The 17,179-nt window shown below is 42.6% G+C and overlaps 1 protein-coding gene across 2 annotated transcripts in view; it reads left to right on the top strand.

Moving 5' to 3' along the window:
* Nucleotides 1-17,179, top strand: part of PIGN (phosphatidylinositol glycan anchor biosynthesis class N) — a 453,184-nt gene that overhangs the window by 136,459 nt on the left and 299,546 nt on the right. For both annotated transcript variants that reach the window (XM_040353586.1, XM_040353585.1), the window contains exons 11-12: nt 4,932-5,024; nt 10,592-10,647. In XM_040353586.1, the coding sequence (XP_040209520.1) occupies nt 4,932-5,024; nt 10,592-10,647 (149 nt within the window). The remainder of the gene's footprint in view (nt 1-4,931; nt 5,025-10,591; nt 10,648-17,179) is intronic.

Below are 17,179 nucleotides of genomic sequence, written 5' to 3'. Positions count from 1 at the left end.
CCCCCCCCAGTGGCCGGAGGACCCAGAGGCCGTAAAAAGACTGCCTCCCGGCAATGTAGAGCCGACTTGTGGCCGTCTTTTTACTATGGACCGGGTCTGAAGAGGTTAAAGTGCTTCTGAACTAACAACAGGCACCAAGCAAAAAACAAACACATTAGTATGCATAGAAGTAAACCATTTTTTATTGTTCCTACTTCTCTTGCGGGTTTATGTATATATCAAAAAATAAATAAATTCCGTAGAAATGTGACAAACATTCACATAGCCACAATGAAAAATCGCTTTGTTTTGTGCAATATAATTGTTTCCTATGCTATGACCACAAGGCCATCTAGTGGCAGTAATGTAGTACTTTCCCTGATTGCGGTATTTCAAGAGAAAAATTGCATTGTGGACTCTGGTGCTTCTGATATCAGGAAATAATTATATTACATAAAAGGCATTGGTTTTTCATTGTAGCTGTTTGAATCTTTGTCACATTGCTTCAGCAATTATTTATACGTAGACCCCTTAAAGCGGGGGTTCACCCTATAAACAAGAAAAACATTTTTTTTTCTTCTAGCATAAAATCAGGCATTGTAGCGCGAGCTACAGTATGCCTGTCTCGAATTTTTTATCCCCGTACTCACTGTGTAATCGTACATAGACGATTCCGACTGCCCACAGGGAATGGGCGTTCCAATCCAGACGGAAGGTGATTGACGGCCGGCTCTGGCGCGTCACGCTTCTCCGGAAATAGCCGAAATAGGCTTGGCTCTTCACGGCGCCTGCGCATAGCCTGTGCGCAGGCGCCGTGAAGAGCCGAGACCTAATCCGGCTGTCTTCGGGGAGCGTGACGTGCCAGAGCCGGCCGTCAATCATCCTCCCTCTCCATAGGCACGCCCATTCCCCACGGGAGTCGGAATCTATAATGTAACAGTACACTGTGAGTACGGGGATAAAAAATTTGAGACAGGCATACTGTAGCTCGCGCTACAATGCCTGATTTTATGGTACAATGTTGACACTGAGGGTGAACTACCGCTTTAAGTTCCCCTTTGGCTGACAATAAACAACACATTCCCATTCAGATGAGATACAATGCTTTGGTGATTTAGGCTTTATTCACAACAGTTCCTGAAGTCGCTCTTGCTATGTTTTATCCCCCAGACCATTCACTATTTTTTCTTACCTGTCTGGACTTGTTCTATCTTATCAATATATTTTTGTAAGTGAGGTCTCCAGAACTGGACACAGTATTCTAAATGAGGTCTCAATATTGGCACACTAAGGCCCCATTCACACGAGGCGGACTCCGACGCTACGGAGTCCGCCAGCTCAGCGGGAGATCAGTCCGCAGATCTCCGCTGAGCTGGCAGATGACAAGCTCTTCTCTGCTCACTGAGCAGGGAGAGGCTTGTGCAGCGTCGCTGATTCCTATAGAGTGATCTGATGAAATGGACAGCATGTCCGTTTTCATCAGATCTCACCCGATCCGATCCGCCATGGATGGATATGGACGTATCGCCATACGTCTGATTTTGGTGGATCGGATTGGGTCGGATGTCAACGGAGATGTCTCCGCTGACATCTGACGCTCCATAGGACTGCATGGAGCGGCCGTTCAGGTCCGCCGTCAAAACTGACAGGCGGACCTGAATGGTCCGTCCGTGTGAATGGGGCCTAAGGCTCAGGATGGGTGAGGATATGCATAAAACATAATTATATCATTATGCGTCATAAAAGTATCCAATCTGTTCAAGGAAAGGCGTATAAAAGTCCTTGATGTCAGAAGATTGCTATTCTTAGTGGCTTCTGGCTTTAAAGGAGCTAGAAGAGACTCTGGGGATAAATGGAAGAAAATAGCAGCGCCATCTAATTGTAGTAGTAAAATCACGTCAATGCAGGTTAACAGAAAGACACTTACAAGATGCATGTGCATACAGTGCTCTGTATAGTAGGTATTCTACTGCTCGACTCAGGGATCTGTGTCGCTGCAGGACTGTTGCCGATAGCTGCAGTGGCGTTGGTGGCTCCCAGTGCTCAGGCCTAAGGAAGGTGTATGCATGCTCTGAACGCGCACCACTCCTGCTCATTGTTTGCTCATTTTGAAAACATCTAAAAATATGCACCCCCAAATCTTTTTCCACTGTAGTGCTGGCCAACACTGTAACCATAATGTTGTATTCTCTCAAGGTATTCTATAAACCATGGTGCATTATTTTACATTTAGAAACACTGAACTGCAGTTTCAACTGCTTTGACCAATGACAAATGTTGTTCCATGTTACAGACACCTCCAGGGATATCAACCCTATTACACACCTTTGTATCAGCAAAAAGACATGCCGTATCCAACAAACCTTTAGTCATATCACTTACATATAGATTAAATAGAAAAGGACCTAGGACAGAGCCTTGTGGTACACCACTAGTGACTGCTCTCTGTTCTGAATGAACCCCTTTTACAACCACATGATAGCTATCCTTTAGCCAACTGCATATCCACTGAACCACCCATGGGTAAAGTTCTAGATCAGGGATCCTCAAACTATGGCCCTCCAGCTGTTGCGGAACTACACATCCCATGAGGCATTGTAAAACTCTGACATTCACAGACATGACTAGGCATGATGGGAATTGTAGTTCCTGAACAACTGGAGGGCCGTAGTTTGAAGACCCATGTTCTAGATTGTACAACTTTTGTATTAGATCATTATGTGGAACTGTATCAAATACCATGCTGAAATCAAGGTAAGGTATGTCGAAAATGTGAAGTATGTAATGGAATGTTTGTATTGATGTGATTTTAATGGAAATATGAAATGTGAAATGTATATTTGTATGTTTGTATATGAGAATAAACAATAACGAGATTTAAAAAAAAAAGGTATGTCGAAATAACCACCCTGGTCCAAAACATTGGTAATAAAGTAAAAAAATACCATCAGGGCCCATTGCTTTATTAAGCTTTACCTGGGACAGTTCCTTTTCTACCTCTATCTCCAGAAATCCTAGAAATGAACCATCTTTACTAGAACCAATATGATTCCCCAGCTTGTTTTTTTTTTTGTTAGTGCAATTTATTTCCGAGAAGACTTAACATAAGTAATTGTTTAAATGGTTTACTACATCCAGGTCTCACTGAACATGAATATTGTGCCCAATTTTCATTTTAGTGATCCCATTGTATTTTTTCCTTCTATTACTAATGTACCTAAAAAGATTTTTATCTCCTTTGTTAATAGATTTAGCAATTTCATCCTCTTTCTGTGCTTTGGCAGTACTGATGATGTGTTTGGTCTCCCTTTGTCTATTTTTATACTCTTCTCTGTCAGCTACACCTCCTGTTTCCTTGAAACCTCAATATGCAGATTTTATTTTCCTTTACCATTTTACCTACCTGAACCCTGTTGTGTTTTTTTTTTTCGTTCATACTTACTTGCCTGACATACAGTATAATCTAGTTGCCTCCAGCATGGTAGACTTTAACAATGCCAACTGATTACTTACTCCTGTCGTTTTACTCCAACCTCTCAATTCATTTTTTTTCCCATTTCAGCAAAATTTGTCCTTTTTCTAAAAGTTTTGTTTTTGTATATGATTTTTTAGTTCTTGTTTCAATATCAAACCAAAGACATTGGTGATCACTAGAACCCAAATTTTCTCCCACCTTTAATCAGACATCCGTAATTTTTTTACTGCCGTGTGAATGAGGCCTAAGGCTTCATACACGACCATAAAAAACGCATATACAAGTGTTTTTAATTACAGATCTGAACACAGTGGTATTGTTTTTAATGGAGTCATTCACACTAATGGAGTCATTCACACGGGTGCGTAAACAGGCGCTGCATTCAGATTCATAACACCAAAAATCTGCATGTATACGCTTGTTTATGCATTTAAACGCATCTATATGCAAATATTTTACTGATCATTACGCAGGAACTTTTCTCCTAGAAAACATGTACAGTAAAACCTTGGTTTGCGAGCATAATCCAGATACACGCTTGTAATCCAAAGCACTTGTATATCAAAGCATTTTTTTTACAGGGTATAAAAGAGAAGAGAGGCACCTCTAAGTGTAGCAATATGTTGCTAAATGTTGTACCTTCATTAAATGTAATGAAATTGCTACACTTAGAGGCTCCTCTCTTCTTTTTTATACTCGGTTGTGACATGACGCTACTCTTATATCAAGACATCGCTTGTATCTCATGGCAAAATTTCTTAAAACATTTTGCTTGTCTTGCAAAACGCTCTCAAACCAAGTTACTCTCAAACCAAGGTTTTACTGTAATAACATCTGTAAAAATGATCGCCGTGGGAATGAAGCCTAAGGCTATCTAAGGGGCAGTCACAAGAAGAGCTTTCACTATCGCTCCCTAGGTAGCACTAAATGACTTGAACATCACTATTGTTTAAAGGTATTATACAACACAAGAATGATGTTTAGCAGTACTGTATGTGTCACATTCCATTAGACAGACATTTGCATTCAAAATGGTAACAAATCCTTTATGCAGGATGTTCAGATGTCTCCTCACCCATCATTCTTAGCATGAGACCTGCCCATCTACGTCCAATCTGACATTTGACCAGTCAGTATGAGATAAAATCTGGCTCCTGTACATTGATAAACTGCAGTAGCTTTTGTACTATCTTAATAAAAAAGATCAAGTAGATTCAATTGTTTTTGGAAAAACATACAATTTTATCTTGTACCATAGAGAAAGTAAAAAAAATAAAAGCAAATTTATGAATGTACAATAATTGGCTGTTGATGTGCTTCTCGGTAAAAACCTGATTCATACATTTAATGTTGTACATCTCATCTCTCTTCCCCACTTGGCTTTACTGGAAAATCGTGCTGGTTGTTTTACTGTCTAAGTAGTGTGATTAATGAAGTGAACTTGGCTCACATTGTTCTTTTGTGTTTTTGCTCCTAGGGTATTTTGCCTGTGGAGTATCTTAACAGCAGCAGTCATTTTAAAGTGGAGAGTATGCTTACGAATGCGCTTCAGATTCTGGAGCAGTTCAAGGTAAGACCTTATTATTCTTTTTATTTGGTTAGGCTCCTAATGAGTCTGATATTGTTACTCTGAGAACAAAACTGACAAAAAAAAGTTTATATTCCCTTTCATTTATTCCGATTAGATATGATTTTTTGTTGGTTATAGATGATCATTTATGCCTATAAAAACATTGTATTCTTAATACATACTGTAAGTTTGATAAATATTTAAGAATACCACAGTCTACAACAGGGGGTGCCCAACCTTTTGAAGAATGAGGGCCACTTAAGCAACTTGGTAACCATTCGAGGGCCACAATGAGCGAATCGGGCGGATGACAGGTCACGGCAACTCTATAGGCTCTCCGATCCTCCCAGAGGAAAGGGGACAATTTCCCTTCTGTTTTTCGTATTGGAGGTAGGTGGGCGTAAACAAACATCTGTCGCTCTATAAAGGTGAATTGAGGGTCCCATATGGTCAGACTGATCGTGTGAAAGGGGCCTAAGACTGCTTTCACACTGATGTGCTGCGGTTTATCCACACCGCGGGTGCAGCGTAGTGCATCTGTGTCTATCCTGCTGAAATTTGCCATAGACTCCACCTTTGCTAAATGCCGGCGCTGTAGAGGAAACATAGGCTTATGGGGCTCTGCTCCGCAGTCGATTTCTTCCTCTACCACCAGCTTCATTCACAACACTGATGCTGTGGTATGTCGGGTCGGCAACCTGCGATCTGGGATTGCCAACCCACTATTCCAGAGCAGGAGGTTGTGGGCCAAATCAGAGGGCTCCGCTGGCCACATGTGGCCCCCGGGCCACTGGTTGGCCACCCCTGGTCTACAAAATGGTAACAAGGTTCCAGAGCTTAGAACTCCATCACCTGGAGACAGAGCTGTGAATTGTAGGTGTGATCAAATTGCGGTAATATTGGGATGGGATTAAATAAAACCTCAGACCTACTTTGCATGGGGTCAAAAGTAAGTAACACATGGGTCAGGAGTGTGTATGCAGAAAGAGCAGGGGTCAGAGGTGCATAATGCACAAAGAGCAGACAATAACAGATCTCCTTGTGCTGATATATCTACCACGTACTGTGCATTATCGTAGTAAATTACAGTATATCCACACTATTCCCACAGAATATCACAGATAATTTATCTATATATGAATTCCTTATTTATTAAAAGTAATGCACTTGCGTGTTAAAACAACTTAAACGCTTTACAGTAAAAAACAGTGGGGCTGCGGCTCCCGTGTCACTTCCAGTGCGCCCAACAAAGTCACATGACTTCCTCAGGTAAAGGAATTCTTTTAATATACTACACCATGAGAGCACTCTATCTTACATGAGCTTGCCTGCAGAGAGATACCTGTGGATTTAAAGGGCCATACACATTATTCAGAGAAGTGTATAACTACAGAGATCAATAGGGGGAACAAGGAGGAGCACTGGAGAGGAGTCTGGTTGTGTACCCCAGTATGGTAAATCGTGGTTAGACCTGGTATTAACAGGTTGCAGCTGGAGGTGAATGCATTGATGAATGGTGGTAGGAGTCACCATGCATGGAATAAGGATTGGCACACAAGGGTGGACTATTATATATTAACTATTTTTTACCAGTGTGAAAAACATTATTTGTTACTGTATGTAAAGAAGATTCACTGAATGTGTGTTTTATATTGTTATCTATTCACATGGATATTGTTTTAGTTCTAGATTTATCATCACAGAGGTTTTATGTGGTTATTGTTAAGTAGCACAGATGAGGGAGTTTATATGATATGTATTTAGTTTGGTAATATTGTTATGTAGAGGTAGACGCAACAAAACCTTATATCACTTTATTGTTTTTGTAGTCGTGGGAACACGATTGTTTCTTTGTAGCCATCCCCATAGGAAATATGTTTATTGGCATTTAACTCCTTGGTGCCCGGGCCATTGTAAAATGACGGTCACAAGGTGGCTCTTCAGGTTCGGAAGGCCATCTATTGACGTCCTCGGCTCCTCCGGCCACTGAGCCCGCCGCGTCACTGAGATGCCGATGCACGTGCCTGGCAGCCGCAATGTCCACAAGGTATCCGCGATTGGCTGTTACACAGCCAAGAATGTGGATCTGTGTGTGTAAACACACAGATCCACGTCCCGTCAGGGAGAGGAGACCGATGGTGTGTCCCTTGTATATAGGGACACAGATCGGTCACCTCCCCCAGTCAGTCCCCTCCCCCTCACAGTAAGAATCACTCCTAGGGAACACATTTAACCCCTTCCTCGCCCCCTAGTGTTAATTTCTTCCCTGCCAGTCACATTTATACAGTAATCAGTGCATATTTATAGCAATGGAAAAGAGTACCACTCCAAGCCCTGCGACCTATGCTGTGCTCCCGCCCTGTAGTACTGACAGGTGCAGACTCTGCGCTGATCCGTGGAAAAAAGAAATGTTCCTGGACTGCTGCACTCTGATAGGCGATTTATTGAAACAAAATGAACAAAGAAAAAAAATCAAAAGCTGTATAACATCCAAAAATTCATGCAACACTGCAATCAATGGTAGAAAGTGGACATAGGGGACAAAAAAGCTACCATATTTCACATCATGGATAGATGCTTAGTCATAGCAGATAACCGCCATTACTAGTAACAAAAAAAAAAAATTCAATCCCTTATTTCACCTATCCAATCACTATAAGCTTATTGCGATTTTTTTTTTTTTTTTTTACCAAAAATATGTAGAAGAATACGTATCGGCCTAAACTGAGAAAAAAATATTTGTTTTTTTTAAAAATTGGGATATTTATTATAGCAAAAAGGAAAAAATATTGTGTTTTTTTCAAAATTGTCGCTCTTTTTTGTTTATAGTGCAAAAAATAAAAAACGCAGAGGTGATCAAATACCACCAAAAGAAAGCTCTTTTTGTGGGAAACCAAGGACGTAAATTTTGTTTGGGAGCAACGTTGCACGACCGCGCATTTTTTATTTAAACCTGACAGTGCCGAAAGCTTAAATTTCGCCTGGGCATGAAGGGGGTATATGTTCCCAGTAAGCAAGTGGTTAAGGGAGCACGGGATAATATACACATTTACAGTTCGCACTCTAGGTGTGGCCTTGATTCCGTCTCCAGAAATCAGGACTGATGCAAGCTCAGCAGTTGTCATATCTGGCCTGGCTACGGATGCTGCCTTGCACTAAAAAAATCAGGGGGCTTCTTTTAGAAACCAGAGTTTTCTCTCCATATACATATTGGTGAGGATTTCGAGGCTGTTAATTTTTCTCAGTTCTAATCTAGACCTTACAGCGGAATGTTCTGTTGGCATGACATAGGAGGAATCAGTTGTGGGATTCTCTTATGTCCCTACACCAAGTTCTGAAACTGGTGGATGTCCAGCCTAAAGCATAAAAAAGCACATACTGTCATTTCAGGAACCCCCCCCCTCTTAAGTCAACATAGTTCACACATCACATGGTCAGCAGTGCAGATCAAACTTTTGAAGCCCCATTCATTATAGATGTCCTTTCATGTAAAAACTAAAAATCTGCTGAAGTTCAGATACAAACGTTTGTGGTCATTACAATGCATACTGTATATCCAGTGCGGTATTTTGCATGTTGACTTGTCAAAAATAGGTTGCCAACATGCGGCAATGTAAGAAAACCAGATACACATTTTTTTTTTTTAAACACAGCACACAACAACGCAAAGCATGTGTGGGTCCATTGTGCTTAGATCAACGGGTAATACACTCCAGGAACCTACACTATATTAGGTGATGCTCAATCAAATCTTACAGGTATACAGCTTTTGTATTCAGACCTATAAAGAACCACCTGTACCTCCTGGCTCTAGCACCCTAACATCTTAGTACCCTTGGCACTCTGCTCCCTGTTATCCATGCTCCCTATTATCCAGCACCCCTATCACCTGCACCCCTGACTTTGAACCTGCCTCCTAGCACACCTGACATTGAACCCTAACATTCCAGATACTGCATCTTTCTGTCAGCAACTCTGCCATTGCATTCTCCACTACTTTTCCCTCTGCCCCTATTAAACCCCTGTTTCTTTTTCAGAAACATACAGAGAGGCGGTTAGGCTAAGCCTGGAGTTTCTGGGCTCTCAGCCTATTCTGCATTTGGCTCTGCCAACTATCTTCCCTCCTTTGGTGAGATTACCATTTGCAGGCTGCAAATGCAGTTCATCTCACAGAGACTCAAAACATTTGCCCAAACCACAACAAAATCTGAGAGAGGATCCTCAAAGCCTGATGTCTCCCAAGTATCCTGGGTGAACTGACAAGTATGCTCTTGGCAACTATGACTCTTTGGTCAGGCAGTCAGTCCTCCAGCCTCTGGGGGTGCTGTACACATATTGTATATTTTTGGGGGGAAGAAGGAAGCAGTGCACATCTCTAGGCTAAGAGGAATAGTTAAGCCAAACACTGAAATGCTATCATAAACATGCCCACCACCTCCGTTAATATGGAATTCTTTCAAAGGCATTGATCATGTAGAGAGCCAACACCCACATTTATTTTTTATTTATTTTACTATCGAAGGAAGCATTTTATTTAAGATACAATGCCACCATTTGTCAAAAATCACCCCCCCCCCCAACTCCTATACTAATTAACCTTTCTATATATTTTTTTTAAATGTGTTATGTCTATATCAGGCTGAAATCAAGGGCGAGTAAAACTCAATTTTACTTCCTGTGTTCTTTTGTTTTAATTATATGTACTGTTTTCTGTTCATTCTGTTTAAAGAATCACTAAAGGAAAACTATTTTTGGGCTAAATAGCTTGCTTTACCTTATAGCAGTCTTGATTTCATGTCCTCATTGTCCGTTTTTGCTTTGAAGCAGCTGTAATCCTTTGCTGAAATCCTCACTTCCTGGTTGTCTGGCTCCATAGTAAATTTCTCATGGGAGCTTCCCACTGTGGTCTAAGTCCTGCTCGTCCCCGTTCTCTGAACTACAGCACTGCGTGTGACCGTGCAGCAGAGAATTGAAGGGGGTGTGAGCATTGTGTGGCTAAGACCAAAGAACCTCCTCTCTTTGAATAAGTTTAGTTTCTCCCCTCCACTGCCCCGCCTGGACCCCGCCCCTTTTCTTTCTTGTAAATTGCTCAGAATGGCTGTGTGGGTGGGTATACGATCATGCATATTAATCGTTGGGCGGTGTAGTGGGAGGTATAGTGGGCGGTTTAGTATGTGAACATGAACAAGCTCTCCTGCCCGTTTTTTTAAAATGCTCATGCGCGAACCGCAAAGGACGCCGGGAAATGTAGTTCTATGCTTTACGTCGACGTCAATCACAGGAACGCGCACAGCAATACAGGATAGAAAAGAAGAAATGAAACTGGAAGCCCAAGGTAGATTACATGTTATGATTTAATCGATTTTAAAGCGTTTTGAACAGGGATCAGCAAAGTATTCTGTCTGTATTACTTGCAGACATACATTTTAGCCAATCATTTTTTTTCCTTTAGTGATCCTTTAAGGGACCACGTCTGTGGTATATTGTGATGAAAGGTTCCCAGTAAAAATTGCTGCTTGAGAAATGAACATGATATATAATATATAAACATAAAATACATTTTCCAGGTAAAGATGGCACAGAAAAAGGAAACCACCCTGTCATTCTTATTTTCACCATTTAGGTAAGTAAACAATTATATATAAATAGTTAAAAAAATGCCAAGATAAACAATTTAGTTATTTTTCTGGCTGTTATGTGCTCATTTGCAGACGTGTATTTCTTAATACTATACAGTTCAGACATGTAAAGCATTGTTGAAACTGTATCTGTGATGATGAATCCCAATATGTTGCTGGATAAACGGTATTAAAATACTTAACATGGTTTGAAAGTATTCTTAACCTTTTAATATTTGTAGCTTAAAATAAAAAAATTATAAAAAAAACACTAACGTCCCTAGAAAAGTCAAATACTGGCATGCTAAATAGGGGCTGGTTTTGCCTAGTAAAAAAAGAAAGAGAAGAGCTTCCATTCCACGCTAAACTAACTACTTCAGAAAAAGTATGGGTAGCTTTTGATTAAAACATGGCAGAGATACCCGGGGGGGGCTGATAGTTGGCAAATGTGGTTTCTTTTTAAGTGGGAAATTATGAAGTTAATATTTGTTATGTATAAATGGCATCGCCATGACTATTGCAACCAAACTAGGTAATCTTTGGTTGGTTCTGCAATTGCTGAGGTATTTAAAGAAAGAAAGCAGACAAGAAGGCGATTTCTGCTAACCCTAGCACATTGCATTTCTGTTTAATTTTGATGTATGAATTTTCTAGTAGGCACAGATTAGGGGTATTTGGGATTAAGTAAATTACTTTATCATTGAGCATTACAACTTTGTGTTTGATCATCAAATTATATATTTCCCACATATACACATAATCCATAAAAGTGCTAAAATATGTGTAACTTTAACTTTGTTTTGTAGCCTACAGTTCTTTAAGTATTGATTCTGCTTTTAAGTTTCCTATCGAAGCAATGCAGCTGTTGAATGACAGCAATCTGCCAATGTGGTATTTTACATGACATTACTATTTGAAAGCGCTGTGGACTGTCACTTTTATTACTTCTTTTAAAGTCCTGAAAAAAAAAAAACCCACAAATTTTATCTATGAAAACATCTTTAAAATATTACTGAAAAACATCTCCCATTATGTACTTAAATGTAATGATGTTTGCAGATAACAAAACTGTATAGCTTAAAGCGGGAGTTCACCCGAAAAACAATTTTTAACATTAGATTGAGGCCCATTTTGGGAAGCAGAACCGGGTGGTTTTTTTAAAATCGAAGCAGTACTTACCGTTTTAGAGAGAGATCTTCTCCGCCGCTTCCAGGTATGGTCTTCGGGACTGGGCATTCCTATTTGATTGACAGGCTTCCGACGGTCGCATACATCGCGTCACGAGTAGCCGAAAGAAGCCGAACGTCGTTGCGGCTCTATACGGCGCCTGCGCACCGACGTTCGGCTACTTTCAGAAAATCGTGACGCGCTGTATGCGACCGTCGAAAGCCTGTCAATCAAATAGGAACGCCCAGTCCCGCAGCCCATACTCGGAAGCGGCGGAGAAGATCTATCTCTAAAACGGTAAGTACTGCTTCGATTTAAAAAAAAAACACCCGATTCTGCTTACCAAAATGAGCCTCAATCTAATGTTAAAAATTTAGTTTTTGGGTGAACCTCCACTTTAATAAAAACTCAGTCATATAGTGACATTATACGGAAAGATCCTTACAAGATGGCAACATGGACAGTTAAATGGTAGATGAAGTTTAGTGTTGACAAAACTATAACCAGCTAAGCTGAGGCAATAGTATTGTCTTTATACATCAAAGAGATTACAATTAGGAAAAACAGCTGGAAAAAGACTTGGAAATAATGGGTAAGGGCCAAACACTCAATACCAAGCTAAAGCACAAAGAAGCAAATACCAATTAAAGTGGAGTTCCACCCATAAATATAACATTACATCAGTAGTTTTAAAAAAAAGGTCCTTTAAGAAATATATATATTTTTTTAGATGCCTTTTAAAGTGTTGTTGCTAGGCAGAATAGTTAATCTTCCCTCTTCCTGCACCTAGGTGCTTAAGCTTCCTAACCTACACCGCACAGACTCCTGGAAATGTAGTGGGTGTAACTTTCCAGGAGTCTGTGCACTCCCCAGTCTCGAAGAATCATGTGACTTGGACAGTACAGGTGCTAAAACCTGATCTGAAACCTATTACACTGCTTGTGCGAGATCTGCACGGCTGAAATCCAGGAAGTCATACAGTCTAGCTTAATGATGCCCACACTTAAGATGGCCCCAGTCAATTTCTATTTTATAAAGTGTCTAAATGCTGTAACAACCTAACAAAACGGACTTTAGTTTACAGACTAACTTTACTAGAATACATTAAGCTTTTGTATTACAGGGGTATTTATATTTAAAAAGTGAAATTGTGGCCGGAACTCCGCTTTAAAGATATAAAAATAAGTTAAAACACATGGTTTAATATAGTGTTGCAAAAAAGAAAACAGATACAATAAAATCAAGCAAGGGCGAGGTAACGAGCACAGTGTGCAACTGCAGCATTTCTCTATCATACATCACGGGACACAGAGCGGCATAGTAATTACTATGTGGGTTATAGAGTCTACCTTCAGGTGATGGACACTGGCACTCTCAGACAGGAAGTTCCTCCCTATATAACCCCCTCCCCTAAGGGAGTACCTCAGTTTTTTTCGCCAGTGTCTTAGGTGTTGGTCACAGTGTGAAGCTATGCTAGGTCCTTTGTGGCTGAGATAAAGCTGTTTAAACTGGATCCGTCCAAGGTGCTTCATAGCCAAAGTGGACGGTACCCGGGCCCCGGTGGAAGACGGGGTTTTGCCTATAATGCTTCTCATTGAGAGCTGGATTCTGGGTCCCAGAGCATTGGTCTATATTGAAGGGCCAAATGTTTTATCTGTTGCCAGGATGCTATATGGGTCCAGGGGAGCGGTGACCTGCTATGGACCCCAGTCCCTGAAGGTTTTTAACAAAGCCCACGGTGAAGGGTGAAGGCTGGGCCTCTTGCCTCTGGCAATACCCTGCAGCGTGGACAGGTAAGTGTGGAATCTGTGGGACGTGGTCCGTCAGCAGGTTCTGCTAGTAAGGGGAGTATGGGTAAGCCTACATTATGCTGCTATGCATGGGCATGTCTGCCACTATGTCTGTTGAGACAGGTTGGTTGTGTTTTACATCTCATACTTTTCCCCTGTCTGGTGCTGGTGATCTGTAGGCAGCAGGTACTAGATGCATTTGGAAAGTAAAAGCTAAAAAAGAGCTTACTGGCCTGAAAACGTGTTTTTTTCGTTTGGCATGGCTGTTCCTGGGTCCCCCCTGTAGCGCGTGTCTGCATTCCAAACTCGCTGCGGCATTCGCCGCGATCCGCCGCGATCCGCTGTCGCGCGCGCGGGTGCACGTGGGATAAGCGACGCGGTGTGGCGTGACGCTGCTGGGCGGAGCAGAACGGCGCACGCGGGTGCACGTTAAAAATGCCCCTTCAGGCAGTCGCAACATTGCGGCAGGTGGTGAGACACAGAGCGCGCGGTGCTAGGAAGAGACACCTTATTTTACTCGTAAGAGTTCTCAGGTTGGTGGACCAGGACGCCTCGAGGTGCATCTGTTCAGGGGCTAGAAAGCCCAAGTCTGGACATATTGTCAGAAGTGCCTGCCTTTAAGCCTCATCCCCCCAAAACAGGTCACATTAAGTACTAGGCTATTTTTAGTGGAAGCTTCAGCACATAGGCAGCTCCACAAAGTTTCCCAAGTAGTGTCACTACATAAGGGATACTTGTGTTTGGCCAGGCTCCTTGCTAGGTTTGGGGAGTACCTAGGATTGTCCCAATGGCTCCCAAGGGATCGGGCTGCAAGGCGGCAAAGTCCGCAAAAAAGTCTAAGGGATCCCCATCTAGCTCAGAGGACCTAGGCCAGGCCTTAGCAGCAGCCCCCCTCCCTGAGGATCCTGAGCCTAACATTGGGGAGGATCAGGTACCTGGTGCTGTAGCAGGCCCGGTTCAGCCAGCCCCTATGTTTGTGACACAAGAGGTCCTGGCTACTTCTCTGGTGGGACTGGTAGAGAGATTGGCAGCCCTAATTGCTGCGTCTCTTCCTGAGAGGAAACGGACTAGGCCTCCTTCTCCAAAATTGCGGTCCCAGAGTTTGGAAAGTTTTTCCTCTGATGAGGTAAATTTCCTAGAGGACCATGAGGAGGACCTAGAAGAGAAAGAGTCAGAGGAATCTACCATTGAGGAACCTTTTTCGGCTTCCCAAGCTGAAAAGCTGTGGATTCAGTCCTTAACTGACATGGTCCGTACAGCGTTTAAATTGCCTTTACCGGAGTCCCCGGTAGGTGTAGTATCCTCTCTAGGATCTTTGAAGGCTCCTCATGCTAGCACTTTTTTTCCAGTCCATCCTCTCCTAGAGGAGCTTGTGTATAAGGAATGGGCTCGTCCTGACAGGATCTTTATTCCACCTAAAAGATTTTCTGTGTTATATCCCATGGAGGAAAAGTTCTCCAAAAAATGGTCAGTCCCAGCAGTGGATGCCGCCATATCGTGCGTTAATAAGTCTTTGACCTGTCCTGTGGACAATGTCCAGATGTTCAAGGACCCAGTGGACAAGCGTTTGGAAACGTTATTAAAATCCTCCTTTTCCACGATAGGTGCGGTGGTACAACCGGCTATAGCAGCTATTGGTGTGTGCCAGGCCCTGAAGGACCAAACTAAGCAAGTCCTAAGGGACATTCCAGCCCAACAAGCTCAGGAACTAGCTGACTTACCTAGAGCTCTTTGTTTTGCAGTAGATGCGATAAAGGATTCTATCCAACAAGCATCTCGTCTCTCGATGTTCCTTGTGCACATGCGCAGGCTTCTATGGCTGAAAAACTGGTCAGCCGAGACTCCCTGCAAAAAGCTGTTGACAGGTTTTCCATTTCATGGTGAAAGGTTGTTCGGTGAAGACTTGGATAAATATATACAGAGAATTACAAGTGGGAAAAGTACTCTTTTGCCGGTTAAAAAACGGTTCAGGGGCCCCACTTTTAAGCGTCCAGCATCACCTGCACCAGGGTCCTCTAATTCAAGGCAGTATCGAAGGCCGCCGACTAGACCCAAAAATGACAACAAGCCGCAGGGCCAGTTTTCAACAAACAAAAGACCCTGGGTCCGTAAGCAGGGTAAACCTGCCCCAAAGTCGTCCTTGTGAAGGGGCGCCCCCATCCGCTTGGGTGGGGGGAAGACTCCAGCAATATTCAGAAGTCTGGAAGAAGGGAGTCTCCGACAAGTGGGTTCTCTCCACGGTAGCCTCCGGTTACCTGTTGGATTTTCGAGAAATTCCCCCCGCCTCATTTTCTAAGATCAAACTTGCCAAGCGACCCAGGAAAAAGGGCCTCACTATTGGCATCCCTAGACCATCTTTTGGCCCAAAGGGTAATTGTGCGGGTGCCCACTCAAGAACAAGGTCTGGGATTCTACTCAAATTTATTCATAATCCCAAAACCAAACATTGTTGCCCATTCTACCACCCTGGACTTAAAAATTCCTCCTGGTTAAGACCTTTGTCCCCACTGAACTAAGAGCTAAGATCCTTTGTTGGGGACATGATTCCAAGGTGGCGGGCCACACTGGATTCCTCTGGTCCTTCTTACTCATCAGTCGTCGCTACTGGTGGTCTAATCTCCGCTCGGATGTCAAAGACTATGTCAAGGCTTGTCATGTTTGTGCTCAGTCTAAATCCTCCACACAAGCTCCTGCTGGTCTCCTCATACCCTTGCCCATTCCTAAGGAGCCCTGGGCTCATATTGCCATGGATTTTATCACCGATCTCCCACTGTCTGAGGGTAATACGGTCGTTTTCGGTGGTAGTCGATCAGTTCTCCAAGATGGCTCATTTTGTTCCTCTTCCTGGTCTTCCTTCTGCCCCTGCCTTGGTTCCCATTTTTATTCGAGAAATTTTCCGCCTCCATGGGGTTTCTTCTCATAATGTTTCTGACAGGGGTGTTCAATTTACGTCTCGCTTCTGGAGAGCCTTTTGCAAATCCCTAAATATTGTCTTGGATTTTTCCTCTTCTTACCATCCTCAATCCAATGGACAGACTGAGAGGGTTAATCAGGAGTTAGAGGTTTTTCTTCGCACCTTAGTCTCTGCTCATCATGACGATTGGTCCTCTCTACTTCCTTGGGTGGAATTTTCTCATAACAATCATGTAAATACCAGTTCGCAGAGAACACCCTTTTTCTCAGTTTATGGAAGACATCCTCAACTTCCGCTTCCCATGACCTGTTCTCTGGATATTCCAGCTTTGGCCTCGGCTCAGGAATCCTTCAATTCTATCTGGAGTAAGGTTCATGATTCCCTCCAGGCAGCTGCTGACAAATTCAAAGGCTTTGCTGACCGCCGCAGGCGTAAACCGCCTTCTCTTCAGCCAGGGGACAAAGTCTGGCTCTCCAGGAACATCAAGCTCCGAGTTTTTTCTCTGAAGTTTGCTCCAAGATTCATTGGTCTATACACTATAACTTCTAAACTGAATCCGGTTTGTTTCAAACTCCAGATTCCCAAAAGCCTCAAAATCGCTAACTCCTTCCATGTTGCTCTTCTGAAGCCTTTAATCCTCAATAAGTTCTCTCGTCCCCTCCCTAC

This window comes from Rana temporaria, chromosome 5 (genome assembly GCF_905171775.1).
Source record: "Rana temporaria chromosome 5, aRanTem1.1, whole genome shotgun sequence".
Lineage (NCBI taxonomy): Eukaryota > Metazoa > Chordata > Amphibia > Anura > Ranidae > Rana > Rana temporaria.
This window is presented reverse-complemented; position numbering and strand designations above follow the sequence as displayed.